Source organism: Monodelphis domestica, chromosome 8 (assembly GCF_027887165.1).
Source record: "Monodelphis domestica isolate mMonDom1 chromosome 8, mMonDom1.pri, whole genome shotgun sequence".
Lineage (NCBI taxonomy): Eukaryota > Metazoa > Chordata > Mammalia > Didelphimorphia > Didelphidae > Monodelphis > Monodelphis domestica.
This window is the reverse complement of record NC_077234.1, coordinates 93,375,237-93,393,769: the sequence shown is the minus strand read 5'-3', so window position 1 is coordinate 93,393,769 and position 18,533 is coordinate 93,375,237. Positions and strand designations below refer to the sequence as shown.

Sequence of the window (18,533 nt, the reverse complement as noted above, 5' to 3'; positions counted from 1 at the left end):
TATCCATACTATATTTGAGTTATGAATAAAAGGGATAACACTAAGCGCACATACCTGAGGATGAGAGGTTCAAAGATTTAGAGTTGGAAGACCTCAGAATTGTAAATGGAGAAACCAAGTCCCAAGGTGATTAAATAATTGTCTAAGGCTCCACAGGCAAAAAGTGTATTCATTTGCTTCTGAGGTCCAAGGAGATGCTACAAAAGCTTCTTTGCTTTAGGAAGACCTGCCAGAGGGTATGCCCTGCTGGGAAAGAACCCAGAATCTACAAACCCAGAACTACACCATCATGAGGAGAAGTAGAATTCCATTCAAGGACCATGTAAATGAATAATGTAATATTTATATAGCTTATTACAATTTACAATGTTCTTTCCTTTTAATTACTGTGAATTAGGTGGTATAAGTATTATCATTATCCAAATTTCACAGATGAGGAAACTAGGGCTTAGAGAGTTTACATGATTTGTCCTCTGTCAAATGACTCATAAATGGAGGAGTCATGATTGAGACCTTTGTCTTCTAAGTCTGAGTTTGGTCTTTCTCACTACTGTTGTGCAGCTTAGGAGATGTAGAAACAACAGTATTTGGTAGGCTGGCTGATCCTCAGCATTGATTGGTGCATCAAAAACAGATGAATGGGGTATTAAGAAATATAGTTTTAAAATAAAGATAAAAATATTTGCTAGGAGACTTTTTTATAGTTCAGACCAAATATGGAAAGGAAGACTATATCCATTTAAATTGACCAGCCCCAGTACAAATATGATAGATATATTATATTAAGACTATCAGTAGAAATATCCAATAATTCAGAGAAGACAATATCTTAGATAAGTAGCAATGCAAGAATTGATCATTTCAAATGTCTCTACACTAATGTGTCAAAGATGGGAAATCAGCAAGTGAGCTAAAGACCAGAGGTCAAGAAGCTAAATTTAAGCTCATAAATATCATAGATAATGATGAGATGGAACTCATGACTGAAATATGACAGAGTATATCATATAAAAAAATAGATCAGGGAAAAAGGTGGGATGTTGAAGTAGCATTGGAAAATATCAAATATACTCATTTGATGGAATCTATAAACCAGAAGAAGAGAAACATATTGAGGATCATTTGAATGAAGATTAATAGAGAAGAAACAGAAGCAATATATTGCAACATGATGAAACTATAATATAGACCACCTGGCCAGAAGAAGGAAATGGATGAATAGTGTAGAAAGCCAATCACTGAAGAAGAATGTAGTAATGGTGGGGAAATTTCAACTATCTGAATGCATCCTAGAGCTTTCTCCATGAAGAACAGAGAAGTGAGAAATTTTAATTTGTCAGTAACAATAATACCGGTGGTAATTACTTTACAGGGTTGTGGTAAACTCTCAATGAGATAATATATGTAAAGCACTTTGCAAACTTTAAAATGCTACATAAGCATCAATCCCAATGCCCAATATGGTTCGTGAGCATTTAGAAAAGGAAGCAGAGTTCACTAAGTGCAAGCATAGACTCATTAATAAAAGACCATGCAAAAAGAGTCTTATTTCCTTTGTTTTGGGGAGGGGGTTGGGAGAATGGAGAATATTGGTTACTAAACCAAGTAGGTCAATAGGATACCATGCATATTGTATAATTAGAATCTGCTCCCCAAAACTCCAATTCCCAACATCCCACTTTCATTCTCACATTACATCCTTACGTTTTGGAGATAAAGTTTGTGTGTGACCCCACCCGTCTCTTCTTCTCCACCCCTCAACACCCCCCCCCAACATGGCTGGGAAGACTTCTCTTTACTTAGACTTTTACTTTTGTCTTTTATTTCTTTTACTTCAAGTAATTATTAATAAATCTTATAAAATCTAATACTTAGAGTTATTGGATATTAATTTTATTCTTACATTTTAATATGCCTGGATTTCAGTGAGACATTTAATTAAGTCTCTTGTGAGAACTTTGTGGGAAAGCTATGGAAGTAAGGACCAAATAACAGGCAATACAGATAGGCAGACCAAGAGCTAGCAAATGTATATCCAAACCCAAGGAACAATGATTAATGAACTGATGCCAAGCTGGAAGAAAGTTTTTAGCAAAATGCCCCTGGAATCATTCTCTTACCCCTCATTGGTTATATTCTTCATTTTATCCATGAGTAGCTTGGATAAAGTTTGGATGGCATGCTTGCCATATTCATAGAGAGCATGAATCTGAGCTGTTCTTAAGTATCTGAGTTACAATCATGGAGGAGAGTCTTGAATTACTGAGATGAAAGCTTAAGTTTCAGGGTTCTCATTCCAGCCTGATCTTTACCCATTTTGGTAGGTGGTTGAGGATGCCACTCATAGGAGTTGCGCTTCCCCAAACAGCCTCTTTGGACCCACATAAGAAGAAACTTCATACAATTTGATCACAGACTAGCACTAGGCTATTAGATAAATGGAGTGCATAAATAATCCCCTAATCGCATTGTAGCTATTAGCATCAAGCTTCTCTGCTATTCACCTTTCATTCAAATTGCTAATAAGTCTCTAATAAATTGACTGGTTGGGACAGTGGTTGTTATGTGACTCTGGGGCCACACTTGCAAATCACCATTAACCAAAAGTGTTCAGTGACTAGTATATGCCCTATAAAGCTTAATACAATTCAGTGTTTTGACTCAGAGTTAGAGGGCTCAAAGAGCTAGAGGGGGTTGCAGTGGAAATGGGTAGTCATTTATTTCTTCAACAAGCATTGATTAAGCACCTACTATATCCAAGGCACTGTATAAAGAGCTGGAGATGCAAATACAAAACAAAAATTAGATGACTTCTGCCCTTGAGCAGCTGACAATCAATTGAAAAAAAAATGTACACAAATGAGAAATACGAAAATATATAAAAAGTAAGTTTTTGGTGGAAAAGCACCAACAACTGTTGGGGAGGAAGAGGAGAAGATCCAGAAAGACCTGCAGTCCTTAAGCTGAGCCTGGAAGGAAGACAGAGATTCTAAGAGGTAACAGTAGGGGAAGGGGTACATTCCAGGCCTAGGGGACAACCTCTGCAAAGGGACTAAAAAAGGAAAGAGAATGGCATGCACAGGAAACATTAAGCAAATCAATCTGGCCAATACATATAGTGCATAAGGGACATTAAAGTGAAATCAATCTGAAAAGAAAGGTTGGGATCAGATCATGAACCCAGGCATCAATGAAGATGAAGATGAAGATCTTTTCTTTTATAACTAGCATCACTGGTTATAGATTCATCTTCATCTCTTTCTGCCATCCAACTCTAAACATGCAAAGAGGAAGTGAAATGACCAAAGACTGGGTAACAGAGAGGAGCAAAGAGGAGCCTAGAGGGCTGGAAAGCTCACAGATAGATTCCTAAGACCCTGAAAAATTGAGAAGTAGCTCCATGGGTCCAATGTCAATAACTCATATGTTAGAGTTAAAAGCTTTTGTTGGGAGCCTTTATCCCCTTTCAAATATTTATTTACCAGGGGAGTTTTCTCTTTTTTAAAAAATCTGCTCTAAAAGCAATGCCAAGATATGTAGCTGTCATGTTGCCTCATCCTTAGGTGTTATTAAGGGGTAGCCTCCCCTGGAAGTCTTCCCTATTCCCCACCTCCATGCCAGCAAAATTCTATCGATCATGGTCTCTCTACTGGCACTTTGTACTACCACCATTCCCCCAAACTTACACATCCCATTGTCTAAATCCCATGATTATATTCAAGTCCTCATGCAACCTTCACCACAGAGTGTAAACTCCTTGAGGACAGAATCTACCTTATTATTACACTTATTGCCTCTCCCGTCCCCAGTGTTTTTTCTACAGACTACATAAAATAGCTCTTCAAGAAAATGAAGTAGACTGGGGATGTATGGAGGTTGTGACTGATCAAGAAAAAGAATTTCACAAAATAATTCTTTCATTTTTAGTGATTGCTCTTGGGATTATTCTATACTACTGAAAGAATTCTTCCTCCCCTAACACCTCATCCCTACACTTTTTACAGGCATGTAGACTTTTAAAAAACCATAGTAATTTCAAGCAGTGGTCCTGAAACTGCCCCTTTTGGTGTATGTTAAGTTATGCCTGTTGTATAATTAAAATAAAGTCCTTGTTGCCCCATTGATCAAGGCAGCTAGGTAGTAGAGTGGATAGAGTGCTAGGATTAGAGTCAGGAAGACTCATATGTATAAATGGAGATTTTGAGCCTTTGGACTTCATCCCTGAGAAGTCCCTTAGCATTTCCCAAAATTCCATTTTCCTGTGTCCCCATATTTTACGTGATTGTATTTAACTCCTCCCTCTCTCCTCTCTTGGACCTGCGACCTGGCTGAAGTAAGGCAGTTCTTTTGTTTTATTTATTATCAATAAAACTTTATAAAATATAATATTTAGTTATTGAATATTAATTTTAAACCCCACATTTTGACTTACCACAAAGGGATTACGAATTCTCAAAAAATTTTGAGCAATTAGCCTTACAGTAAAGATAGTAAGTTTGCCTGGTCACTGCCCACCACAAGGGTCCAGTGGTAGGGTGTGCCTGCACTCCTGCCCCGACCTACCACCTGCCACTGCCTACTATTTCTCCTGTCCATCTTCTTGGCCAGCATCCCTCACCACTCTCCACCCAGCTTGGAGCCTCCTTTTGCCAAAACCAGATCTGCCACAAGAACCTGCCAATCCTAGCCATTTTTTCCCACAGAGGGTGACATATAAAAATCTTTCCACCCCAATTCCCTTTCACACTCCACGTGTATGTTTCTAGCCTGCCATAGCCATTTTTCAGCATGGAGAAAAGAACCCCACACCTTCTAATTTTCAAGCAGATTTTTTTAAAGCTGGTCCTGGACTCCTAGTTTAGAAGGCTGTTACTAAAGGTTTTCACAGGGAGGGCAGTTAGTTCCAAATCAATAGATTTAAAGTCAGTTTGGGGGAATAAGCCTGACTTTTTTTTCCTTCTTTCTCTTGACCCAAAACACCAAAGAGAAGCATTTTTTCTCTTACATGCAAATACACTATTGTTTTCCCTAAAAGTTTTGCTTCTTTCTGTTTACTCTTTATACAAACCCCACTCAGTGTCTTTCAGGAAAAATGCTATTGCAAAGCATGCTTGAAATACTGAAACAACTGTTTGAGTTGGTAGAGATAAAAAGTGCAGTTTGGATCTGTTTCATTCTTATCCTGAGACGTTTTATTTTCATTGGAGATTCCCACTTTATTTCCCTCTCCTCAAGAATATGCCACAAGCTAAGCTGCTTATGCTACAAACCAACCTGAAATATTTTGACAAAGTTCTAAAAGTCCTAACTGCTCTCAACATGCAGAGTGGAGATTCTGCCCTATGCTTCTATAAAAAAATTCAGAGCATTGACAAAAGAAATCTAAATAGATAATAAATACTGGGGGAGGGGAAGGAAACTTTAAAAGAGATCTGGAAGTTTCTTGCTAACTATTTTGAGTTTATTCTCCTCCTATAATATAGAGCAAGTCTATTGGGGTTGGTGAAAAGAATTTTGATTGCACTGCCTGTCTGCACCTTCTCATTGGTTTATATTGTATTTACCAATTGCTTTAAGGTTTAAATTTTTTTAAGTTTATCTGTTTTAACTTATTCAATACCTTTCTGTAATACTGAATCATTTTAAGCAACTATGTTTTGCCTATATTGACCTTTAATTTGTACCTTTACCTCTGCTGAAGAACAAAATATCACTGTATAAGCCCATTAACATCTTGCCTAAGACCCTTGTCATTAGATCCATTGAAGATTACATGTTGCCTTTGTGTATTGTCACATAGATGATGATGGATGGATTTCAACAAAACTGGTTAAATTGTGTGCAACCTTTGGAGAATTTAACAAGCTAAGAATTTAAATTGTAATTTAAGGGGTCTTCAGAAATAGTTTTACATAACTAGTAGTTTCTGAATGGATGACTTTTTAAAATATTTATATATATATATATATATATATATATTATTATTATAAAGAATGTTATATTAAAGGTAGAGAAACAAAGAAATGTTCCTACCAAGGTGTTTCTATGAATCAGGAAGCCAAAAAAAGAGCTCTTCATTTTAATTTACTTCCATCAGAACAATCTAGATTTCCTGATGATGTTCTAGACCCAAATAAATTTTACTTTGTTTAAAAATATGTTTGCCTAGGTTGAAAGATTTGCTACATCTGTAAAAATTGTGACAAATATCCATCAGTTCATAGGTTTTTGATGTAATACAGTAACTTATGTGAAATATGATAGTGGGTTTGTTTGCTATTGTAATTAACTGGGCTATTGTGAATTTTGGGGACTTTGGTACTTCTTTGAACGTGCATTATCTACTTTGTTACTCTTTTATTCTGAAAATCATTTGTACTCACACATGGCTGACACAGTGTGTCACTGATTTTAAGAGATATATTTTTATTTTTAAAATGTTTTTATTATTGTTTTTTCTTGCATGTACAATATAGTATCTGAGTTGTATTTTTTCTGTCCTTTTTGTATTTGAAGCACATGACAACAGTATTGAGAAGATTTTTCTTTAATCTTTTTTTTATTTTGCAGTAATATAAGTTTTAAATACATTTATTCCAATATTAATGCACACACAAAAAGCTTTAGACTATGAAAATGATGCCATTGATTGTTTAAAAGAATTGTGGGACTTTGCTTCATGATTTTGTCTGATTTCAAAAGAAGGAAATATACAAAAGAGCCACTGTACAGTGCTAAAGAAGCACAGAGCACCTGCATAGTGCCTATGGAGCACAAGGTCAAAGAGACCAGATCCCACTGGGATTGATGTAATTTTGAGCCAAGACAAGAAGACTTGAACTTGTTTGGGGTTTGAGGTTGTGGCTGTTTTGACATATGTCAGAGGCTGGACGTCCTCTGAGCCACATTCTATCAAGCACATACTTTTTGCTGCCATCCTGGCTCCCATTTGCTGCTGAAATCTAGTCCCTTTTCTGTCTTTCATGGTGTGGCAAGCTTTCTATAGTCCTGGCTACTAATTGGGTAAATGCATAAATCATTTCAATTGGGCCCTGATTCAAGGATCTGTTATAGATTTGCTTTTCCTTTACTTAGATGTTTTTAGACATAAGAATTTTACATTTTGTATTATATCCACAAGTTATTTTTGTCTTTTATTTGGATTTTTTCATGTTTTTGATTTTCTTTTGCAAATTGATTCATATACCTCATAATTCAGCCATGCATTCCTGAGTGATCCCTGTGTTTGTTATTATTCACCTCAGGGAGGCCAAGTTATTGTTGTGAACTTTGATTTAAATTTGGGCAATTTTAGGATAAGAAACTTTCTACCTCCCAGAATCCAGAATGCCCCATGAAGAGAGATGCCTGCAAAGACCACATGCTGCACCAGAAGATCCAGAGTGAACTTTGGAATGTGAATTGAACTATGGGGGGTTGAAGTGCCTTTGTTTTGAATGTATACTCTTATGCCAAAGGGGGCTGCCCCAAATTGGCTTTTTGTCAACCTAGTAATCATTGGTTTTTGTCCTTTTTTCCTTTTATCCACAAATTATTGCAATTTTTAAGTTGATTATGTTTCCGTGATCCTTTTGGGGACATTGGTTTCCCAATAGATTCACAGGGGGGGAAGTGGAGATTTTTGAGCCTTTGGATTTCATCCCCCAGTAGTCCCTTAGTATTTCCCAAAAATTCCATTTTCCTGCAACCCGACATTTTGCGTGATTGTATTTAAGTTGCTGTAACTCCTCCCTCTCTCTCTCTTGGACCTGTGACCCAGCTGAAGTAAGGCAGTTCTTTTGTTTTATTTATTATTAATAAAACTTTATAAAAGATAATAGTTATTGATTATTAATTTTAAAACTCACACATCCTAAGTTCAAATCTGGCCTCAAACATTAAATAGTTGTGTGATTCTGGGCTAGTCACTTGATCCTATTTGCCTCAGTTTCCTCATCTGTAAAATGTGCTGGAGAAGGAAATGACAAACCAATCTAGTATCTTTGCCAAGAAAACCCCAAGTGGGGTCAGAAAAAGTAAGACCAAAATGAAAACAAACAAACAAACAACAACAACAAAAAAAACACTTCCATTTACCCTGAGTTACATCTCTGTGTGCTTTTGTCTCTGAACTCTCAGTTCATGAGTTATATGAAGTAACAACTCCAAGCTGTGGGTAGAATTACTAGAAGGGTCAGCCCAAAGAGGGTTGGTGACACTTGACTTTGGCACTGAGAAGAAGGAGACTGACCTCTAAAAGATGCATTGATTGGTACCAAAGTGGATGTCAGTGCAGGGACTCCTAGGTATTTACCTCAAAGCAGCAGTGCTGGATCTACATTCTACGGAATCTTCAAGTAGGCCTGTGGTTAAGGAGGTAGAGCAATTAGTCTGTAAAGCTGCTGCTGTCCCACTTGGGAAGTGCTGAGTGCTCACCCAAAAACCTTTGCCCTCAGATGCTTCAGTCAGCCTGATTCTAGATGCTTAGAATCTGGGACAGGCACTGAGAGAAAGAAGAATGGCCTTATAAAGTCACACTACAGGGGTATGAAGAGTGGCAAGAAGATATAGACAACACAGAACAGCAACTCTACATTGAAGCTGAGAGGTGGTGTACTTTATGATAACATATAATGATAATGAAAAAAGAACTGAACTCAAAGTCAGGAAAACTTGTGCTCAAGTCAGTCCTTTGTTACATATTGGTTATGTGCATCTGGGCAAGTAATGAGCCTCTCACTGCTCTAGGCAATTCACTAAGACCCCTATAAGTATTGAATTACAGAGAAGTTACAGAAAAGATGCCAACCTGTACTGGAACAGAAGCTTCCTCACCTAGAAGTTCCCCATGCCTATGAAATCACAGCTTTACTGCTTATCACAATCCCTATGAGCAAGCTACTAGAATGGTCTATGCCCTAGATCACAAGTACACTATTCAGTCATTTTCAACTCTGTCTGACTCATCTTGACCCTTTAAGAACTTTCTTGGCAAAGATACTGGAGCAGTTTGCCATTTTCTTCTCCAGCTCAGTTGACATGTGAAGAAACTGAGGCAACAGGGTTAAGTGACTTGCCCAGGGCAATACAAGCATTAAGTATCTGAGGCCAGAATTGAACTCACAAAAAGGAGTCTTCCTGATTTCAAGCTCAGAATTCCATCCATTAAGCCTAAAAAATGGAAAGTAAAAATGAAAACAAAAACCCCCAAACCCAGTACCAGCCCACTAGAATCTTAAATTCTATTGGAAAGGTAAGATATGTGTATCAGTATGTAAGATCAAAGGCAAAATAGTTAAGTATAAAAGATCATAGGTTTGAAGACAGGAGGAAAAGCAGATATTTTTTAGTCTGTCTCCTCATTTTACAGAGGAGGGAACTGAGACCTAGGGAATTGAAGTCACTTATGGTCATACCATGAATGGTAGAACTGGGATTCCAGCCTAGGTCTTCTGTCATGTATGTGCTCTTTCCACTACATCCTGCTGCCTCAATCTCTGAGAGACACTTGGAAGAGTTCTTAGAAGTGATCCAGCCCATCCCTGATTTGCCCTAGATCACAAAGCTAGGAAATAATAGGGCCAAATAATTGAACCCAGGTCTTCTGACTCTCAACCCAATACACCATATTGCTATAACAAAGTGAAGAAAAGGGTTTGGAGTTTGGATGGATGCGTGTGTGTGTGTGTGTGTGTGTGTGTGTGTGTGTGTGTGTGTGTGTGTGATATTGAAGAAAATACTTGACACTGGTCAGGAAAAGCCAAAGAATAAAAGGGAGATGTCCTCATTCAGAGTAAGAGACAGGTCTGGTTGACTGCTGTCTCCAGGCTTGCTGCCCACTTTGCCCACATTCCAAAAAATATCTTTGTGAATGGAGAAGGAGAGGACACTGAGCCAGGGTTGCCTGCCACTTTGTGGTCTGACCTGTTTTTTGTATGAGGATGAAGTTTCCCGGTATATTGAGTCATAGAAACTGCTCGATAAAGAGATCCCTGAGAAGGAAGACATCTAGGGAGGCAGCCAGAAACAGTCACCTAGAGATATGGAGGGACATTGAGACTCATTTGCACTCAAACTGGAATGCTTCATTTACTGATTCTTCCCATGCCCAGCCAACACTTTAAAAACTTTCCCCGAAAGCTATGTCCCTAATGTCAGAGGAACAGCACACTGGCACTCAGAGCAATCCTCTTTAATTAGGGTTGGCTTACAGAGTGTAATTGTTTAACCAGAGTGTCTGCAATCACAAGAAAGCTTTAGCTTTAATTTCAAAAAGGAGGCATCAGCTTGTCTCTGCTTGAAAGAATCCCAGGTTACTGAGTAATAGCTATAATAAGATTGAGAATGAAGGTGACCTATAGAAGCATGGTAAATACATGATTTTCTCTGCTCAGCAAGTGAATTTTGATTATAACTCAGCACTTGCCTCAGGTCCTAAGATGCTGTTAGCATTCTCAAGAAAGCTCAGGGAAGAACAAAGTGCAAAATGTTTCCACAAAGAAAAACATTGGCTTCCCTCCCCTCTTTGTGGCCACATTTAATCCAGAAAATTGAAACCAAGGTTGCAATCTATCTGTCCTTGGTCACAATTGCATGATTTAGCCTTTCATACAAAAGAGATTGGGAGCCAGGAAGAAGAGAAGATCAATAGTTATTCTTTGGTCAACAATTCTTTAGCTTTCTTTTTTAGATCGTTTCTTAAACATAAGGTGCTCCCAAATCTCAATAGCTAATAGGCTGTTTCCTTCCCTCTTCTGTTTGTAGAAAAGAAAATTTGGACTGTGGGTACATGGACTATTAATGCATGAGATCTCTGCTTCCTATTGCTTGACTTTCTCTGCTGGGGCTTTTTTACCCCCACCTCTTCCCCTCCAAAAAAAAAAAAGAAGAGATCTCTGAAGGATCAAGGGGGCTCCATAAAGCTGGGCTATGCCTCGTTCCTGGTGGACTGCAGATATACCAGAGAGGGGGCAGCAATAGCATGGGCTGAAACCATGTGTCTAGCACTGATACAGCCCTTTCCCCACTGCAAGCACGCTTGTTTGGCATGCTGCACGCACCCTTAACAGATCACCCAGCTTGCTCTGTTTACCTATTGCGAGAATTGTTTGAGCAGAATCCCCAAATGGTTTTGTGTGGAGAATGAAAAGCAAGGATAAGAGAGCAAGGAAAAATGAGCCATGCTTAGTGACAAACTAAGATATATGCTGCTTTTGTAAAGAGATATTTCTCCTCTGACTTTTATCTAGGAGAGATAGTGCACATGTGTAGTGCATAGGGAATTCACCTCTGATTTAGGAAGTCTAGGATTCAAATCCCATCCCTGAAACATAATGGCCATAGGCTAGGAGACCCTGGGCTAGTCACTTGGCTAGTCTCTTACCTCTGGCAACATTCTAAGCTTGTAAATTGCAGAGCAGATGCTGATTTGCATTGGTAAAGGGAATTTCATCCCTGAGAGTTCCTCACACCAATAAAATCACAGATTCAGTCCAAAATGGGGGAGGGGGAGAGAGCCTAAAGACTCTGTGTCAAATTTAGAAGCTCTTTTTGGAATCCTCCAAAATACTAGGGGTAAGGACTGCTCTTTAACAATTAGTCCCTTCTCATTTCACAAATCACTTCTTCCTTTCAAGTCATTATGTGCATCTTCTTATATCAACTTCAGCTATAAATCTAAAATTGTATTAAGCTACCATGTAAAAACTATTTTGAGAAAACATTTTTAAAAGATAAAACATTCTTTCTAAATAATCAGAATTTAAAAAGGCTCTTTCCTTCCCATACCAGGTAACTAAAGTGGCAATCAAGTGTAATTATTAATGAAATTATAAATATAACCTGAAAAGTGGCCATGAAACAGAATATAAAATGATATCACATACAAACACTGCTGAAATGTGCTGAGAAGAAATTTCATTTTTAAGAATAAATCATCAAGAAAAACATTTCTGAATGGGCTAAGAAAGAGAAACATGCTGTTCAGGCAAAGATGAAAATGTGAAGATGAAACCTGCTCAAAGATAAATAGCCAAGGAGCATCTAGGTAGCTGAGTAAATAGAGTCAGGGCTAGAGACAGGAGGTCCTGGATCCAAATCGTCCTTAGAGACTGCCTAGCTGTGGGACCCTGGGCAAGTCACTTAACCCCAATTGCCTAGCCCTTGCCCTCTTCTGCCTATCAATCCTAAGGAAAGAATTAAAAAAAAAAAAAAAAGATAAATAGCCAACATCTGGGACAGGTCTGGTCCATAAGTGCAGAGCACACAGCTTCCTGGGGATAAGTAACTCTCTCGTACCTTGGCCCTAGGGTGTAGGTGACTGTCTCTCTTAAGGATTCCTAGAAGTGTGAGGCTGGGTCCCAAGATCTATATTATCTAGCAGAATCTTAAGGGTTTCCTGGTGATGAAAATAAGCCAATGGCAGCTCCCCCAAGTGACCAGAGGAGAGTTTGGGAGAGTGACATACCTATCTCTGAGGATGCCCGAAGGGTCTACTGACATAGCCTCTCCTCGCAAACAGGATTTAGGAACAAGAGAATTGGGGGGGGGGGAGCAGCTGTGGATGGGGAATTCGGAGAATGAATGCCTGTGGAGTTTAATGGTCTTCACCATCCAACACCCCCCCCCCCACCTCATTCCTCAATATTCTCTCAGCCAAGCTGCAGGTGCTTTATCTCCCCATTGGTAGTATCTGTAGGAATCCATCAGTGGTTTCCCCTTAACCTGACTGCTCTGGAAAGGCGACACCAACTCCCAGGGGCTAGAGCAGCTGCAGCTCCAAGATTCTGATTACGGAGGTCATAGCAAACACAAGCAGCAACAGGGACCAAAACGGTCAAGGCAGGAAAATAAACATGCTTCATACTCCCAAGACAAATCTCTTTCCTTCCCTTCTTTAGCTCTCTCCTGGCCTCGGAGCTGAAGTGCTTCCAGCTCACAGGATCCAGCCTAACAAATTCAATGCAATTTCACCTCTAAGGGCGAGGGCTAGCAACTTACAAAAGAGAAGTCTCCCTCTTCTCCCTGGTGCCCCACCTCCTCCCCTCCCTTTGGAGTCTACTCATCCGCCACATCGCTCACTTTGGCACCAGCCAGACGGAGCTTCCAGCGTCCATGTGGTTAGTGCTTCTCCAAACACATTGGAACAGATTGCCATTTCCCTAACTTTTCAAATAATCTCCCCTGAGCATTTGTCCCGTGAAGATTCGTGACAGAGAGATTAGAGGAGGGGCAGGCACCTTGCTCGCCTACTCCAGTCCCATTTGGGGGCCTTTTATGAAAAGAAATGAGAAGGCGTCCTTTCTTTTCTTGAGAGCGGAATAAGCAAAACAACCACAAAATCTCTCCAAGCCCCGTGCACACACAAGCGCGCGCCCCCGCCCCCACATCAGAATTGGCTCCAACCTCACACAAATGCCTGGAAAACCATGCACTCGAACCCGAGTCCGGTAAGATTCGGACGGAAAGAGCGACTCACCTTGAGGTTATGCGTGGGATTTACAACACAGACAAGTTGCCCAGCAGCGGAGAAGACCCTCTTCGCCTTGTAGTGCTGAAACCTGAGATGAATGAGATCTAACACAGCCCCAAAGCACTGGGTGAAGAAAAGCATCACAACTTTTTGGGGTGATGGGGTCTGTCGGTAGAGGAAAACAGCGGATGCGATTGTCAGTCCTTGGACTCTGCAAGAAAGAGTGCAGACCTCGGAAAAACTACTCTCCGGCACAGCTTAGCATGCCTTCATATTCATCATCAAAATAAGACGGTTAGAATCTTGCAGCAGTGGGTCGGCCAATCAAAAGGACAGAAATGTTATCCTTGAGGTGCAGAGACAGCCAATAACAAATGCCTCCCCTCCAGAAACTCCCTGATGAATTGAGCCTGGTGGAGAATGTATTATTGAACATTACCATATATCAGCACATTGCATTTATCTTGTGATTACAGCCAACCATACATAATGCTGGGGAGATGGGCTGACAAAATTGATTGCTTAATGTCTCCATTTATTAATTGACTTAATTTAACACGAGAACCCTCCTTAGTGCCCTGGCCGAGAGAGAGAGAGAGAGAGAGAGAGAGAGAGAGAGAGAGAGAGAGAGAGAGAGAGAGAGAGAGAGAAACAGTAAGATATCCTGCACAAAAGTAGTCAGACCCATGAAGCTGCTTGAGAGAAAATCAAATATTACAAGACCAGCACAGTCCCGGGGAAGAAAAAGTGAGTTGCTCTCAGTCTTCGGTTGGGCTCTCTATATTGCGATTTGGATTTTCAAATGGATTTCTACATCTCTTGTTCCATTCCTTGAGTGTAAAGGAAATCCTAGTAAATGCATCTTAGATAAAATATACACATACATATCTCTATATTTGCACACACATATATTTACATGTAACACTCAAGAGCAGTAATTATTGGAAGCTAGAAATATTAAAGCATAAAAATGCAGAGAGCAAGCATCTAAAAATAATGAAATCCATGATGCATGCATTCGCGCACACAGAGAGAAACTAACACTAAGGGGAAAGTGGCTTGTAAATCAGCAAAATAATTACAGCTGCAGAGGGTCTTTGCTTGTCATTCATTTGCATACCGGTGGGCAGCAAATTGCTAATTAACCACTGGATTTTTAGAGGCGTTAAAAATAGAGATTAAGCCCGCATAGAGCAGATCGCTTGCATTTTCCCCCTCTGTTTTCAGCAGTAACACATTTCTACACTTGAGCCTGAAAGGGAGCTGGCCCCAAATGTTCAGCCTGTGTGTGAACAGAATCAGCCTGTGTAGATCAAAAAGCTGATTTGTTGTGGAGAGCCATCCTGAGTGACAGCCAGTTCTGCTGGTTAATGAATCAAAGGGGACTAATTGAATTAGCTTTCTGCCAAGTCATCCTGTAGGGGCGCTATTTAGGATTGCTGACAGAAGGGGTTGATGGCTCTTTTACAAGGTACAATTCTCCTTTTTGGGGGGGGGGGGTGGCTTGTTTTTTTGTTTTTTCAAAGGAAACACGCACACAAAAACAAGGGCCGCTAGGTGTGGGGAAGTTAGGAAGGTGTGTGTGCGCACGTGTGTGTTTTCTCTCTCATTCCTGTTCCTGTGCCTTCTCTTTCGAGGGCGATCAACCTGAGGTGGCATCAGGATTCTGCTCAGGTCAAAAGAACCCCCATGCTGTGCCTACTGGCTCTGGGTTTGTATATCTGAACTGCAGTCACTGTGTACCCACTGCTCATTCCTGAAAGGATCCTGCATCATGAGCTGTGCCCAGCAGTGTTGGACTTCGGGGGTGTCAGGCCCTTCCCATGAACTAATATATATATATATATATATATATATATATATATATATATATATATATATATATATATATATATATTTATATATATAAAGCCTACATGCCAATGGCACAGGTGGCTTGTCCAGGAAATGTACTTGAATAGTAAACTACAAGACCAAAAGAATTGTCTGCTTAGCTAAGCCTCCTAAGTGTTAATTCTTTAACTGAATTGTGAACCAAACTTTCCCCCCTCGAATAATTGCTCAGAGAATTTTAAAAGGAACTAAACTATTAATCCAGCAGTAAACCAGAATATCAAAATATTCTCTTTACGGAACCTGGACTAATAATTTATTTACAGAACTTTCCTGGAGTTACTTAATACAGCAGAGAAGAAAAATGAGAAATAAGTGATGCTGCCCACAGATCACTGGAACAAATATAGAAAAGTTTTCATTTTGACTCTAAATGAACATCCTAGTGCAAATACCAACAACATGGAAATGGGTTCGGATCAAGAACACATGTAATACCCAGTGGAATTGTGCATTGGCTATGGGAGGGGTGGCGGGAGGGGAGGGAGGAATAGAAAATGATTTTTGTATCCAAGGAATAATGTTTGAAATTAACCAAATAAAAAATTTTATTCATCCAAAAAAAAGAAAGATAAGTTTCCATTTTAAGTAACCTTTAAAGGTTTATTGTTGTCGTTGGTATTGTTATTGGTATTGCTGGTTAAAAAAAATTCCCAAAATATTCTTAATTTACATTTTAAAAAGTAATATTGTTGAATTGTGGCCCTGTGCCTAGTAAGCCAGAAAGTATATTGACTTTAGAGTCAGAGAATCTGGATTTAAATCCTTCAGATGCTTATTGTTTGTGTGACTTTAGGCAAGTCACTCAGTTTTCCTTGGCCTCATTTTCTTCATCTGTAAATTAGGTAATTGGACTAGATTGCCTCTGAGATACTTTCCAGATCTAGATCTGTGAACTTTTAATAATAATTAGCATTCAAAGTGTAAAAAGTTCTTTTTTCATATGTAATTTCATTTGCTATTCATTTCTACCCTGAGAGATACATAGGCAAAATGATGAATTCCAGCTTTACTCCTAATCACCTTTTTGACTTTGGGTAAGTTGCTTAACCTCCCTGAATCTCAGTTTTCTCATATGGGAAAAGAAGATGAGATGAGATGATCTCTATGATCCCTTCATATTGTAAGTGGGAAGATCTAAGACTTTATTAAAAGCCAGAGCTATCTGGAATTTTGCCCAGAGAGTTATAAAAATTGTGCATTTCCTTAGACCCCTCAGTATCACTGTTCATTCTGCTTCCCAAGGAGATCAGGAGAAAAAGGAAAGAACTTCTACATTCTAAAATATCTATAGGTCTCTTTGTGATGGCAAAGAACTGGAAACTGAAGGAATGGCCAACAATTGGGGAATGACTGAACAAGTTGTGGCATATGGTTGTGACGGAATACTATTGTGCCATAAAATATGAGCAGACTAATTTTTTTAAATGGAAAGACATTCATGAAATTATTAAAATAGAAATGAGTAGAACCAAGAGAATATTATATATAGCTAAACAACTAATGTTTCTAGAGTAGCCTGTGAATGTCTGCCTCCAGAAAAAGAACTAATAAACAGAGACATGAAAGATATGGTTTATATATTTATATATATAAACTATGTCTTCCTTCTCTAGAGCAGGAGGGGAAGGAGGAGGGAGATACCATGGAATGCTGATGTAGCTAGCAAATAAAATTTAAAAATAAATAAATTGGGGAAAGAGACATGCAAAGTCATCTACTGCAACTTCTTCAGTATTCCATGTAACTTGTCACATGGTCTGTTCCTGAAATTCTGGGCTCATATGAGCCAGATTCCATCTTTTAAATACACACAAAATAATTTCATTTTTATGATAGTAACTAGTATGTAGAATGTGCCTTAAGTTTTGCAAAGTGCAACCCTGGGAAGGTAGATGTTATTATTATCCTCCTTTTATAGATGAGGAACTGAAATTAAGTAATTTGCCCAGATTCACACAACTACTAAGGCTAACTAACTAAGGCTGGGTTTGAACTCAAGTCTTCTCAATTCCAGGGGCAGTGTTCTATTACTGTACCACCTAGCTGCCTCTCACATCCCGCAAATCCAAAAGAACCCGCCCCTGTTATAGGGCAGGGAAGCTAAACAAAACAAACATATTGCCCATCTGACAACATTTGCCTCATTCTTTTTTAAAATTTTATTTTATTTTATTGTCATACAAAACACACTTCCATATTGGTCATTTTTGTAAGAGCAAAGTCACACATAACCAAAATCTCAAAATAAAACCATAAAAAAATACACTGATGTGAAAGACGACTCCAACAGTTCTTTCTTTGCAAGTGGAGGGCAGTCCCTATCATAAGTCTTTCAGGATTGTCCCAGATCATTGCATTGCTGAGAGTAGCCATGTTTTCACGGATAATCATCACCTAATAATGCTGTTACTTTGTACAATGCTCTCCTAGTTCTGCTTATTTCGCTCTGCATCAGTTCCTGCAGATCTTTCCAGATTTTTCTGAAATCATCTTGCTTATCATTTCTTATAGTACAAAAGTATTCCATCACCAACATGTACCACAATTTGTTCAACCATTCTCCAACTGATGGAATTCCCTCACTTTCTAATTCTTTGCCACTACAAAAACAGCTCTATAAATATTTTTTGTACAAACAGGTCCTTTCCCTGTTTTTAATTATCTCTTTGGGACACAGACTCAGTAGTGGTTAAAGCCCTTTAAGGATAGTTCCAATTTGTCCTCCAGAATGGTTGGGTCATTTCACAAACCCACCAACAATTCATTAGTGCCCCAATTTTGCTACATCACCTCCAACATTTACCACTTTCTTTTATACCATATTGGCCAATCTGATTGGTATGAGATGGTACCTGTGTTATTTTAATTTGCATTTCTCGAATCAAGAGTGATTTTGAACATTTTTTCATATGATTAATAATGGCTTTGATTTCTTCATCAGAAAATTGTTTGTTTATATCCTTTGACCATTTGTCCACTGGGGACTCATTCTGAACCTGTGGTTTACCCCCTTTCTACTTAAAAGAATATGACACATTTCATCTTTAGTCCTCTGATGTCAAGATTATTTTCTTTATCTAAAATCTGATGTCTTTTGATGCTGTTTTTCTTTACATTATTATCATTATGTATATTATCCTCCTGGTTCAGAAGTGGGTTTGTACTA

At 38.9% G+C, this 18,533-nt stretch overlaps 1 protein-coding gene across 3 annotated transcripts in view; it reads right to left on the bottom strand.

Moving 5' to 3' along the window:
- Window positions 1-18,533, bottom strand: part of SIAH3 (siah E3 ubiquitin protein ligase family member 3) — a 138,625-nt gene that overhangs the window by 79,206 nt on the left and 40,886 nt on the right. Inside the window, exon 3 of one of the 3 annotated variants that reach the window (XM_007501581.3) lies at window positions 13,478-13,881. In XM_007501581.3, coding sequence (XP_007501643.1) covers window positions 13,478-13,612 — 135 coding nt within the window. In that variant the 5' untranslated portion in view covers window positions 13,613-13,881. The remainder of the gene's footprint in view (window positions 1-13,477; window positions 13,882-18,533) is intronic. The other 2 variants (XM_007501582.3, XM_007501583.3) reach the window with 2 other exon arrangements.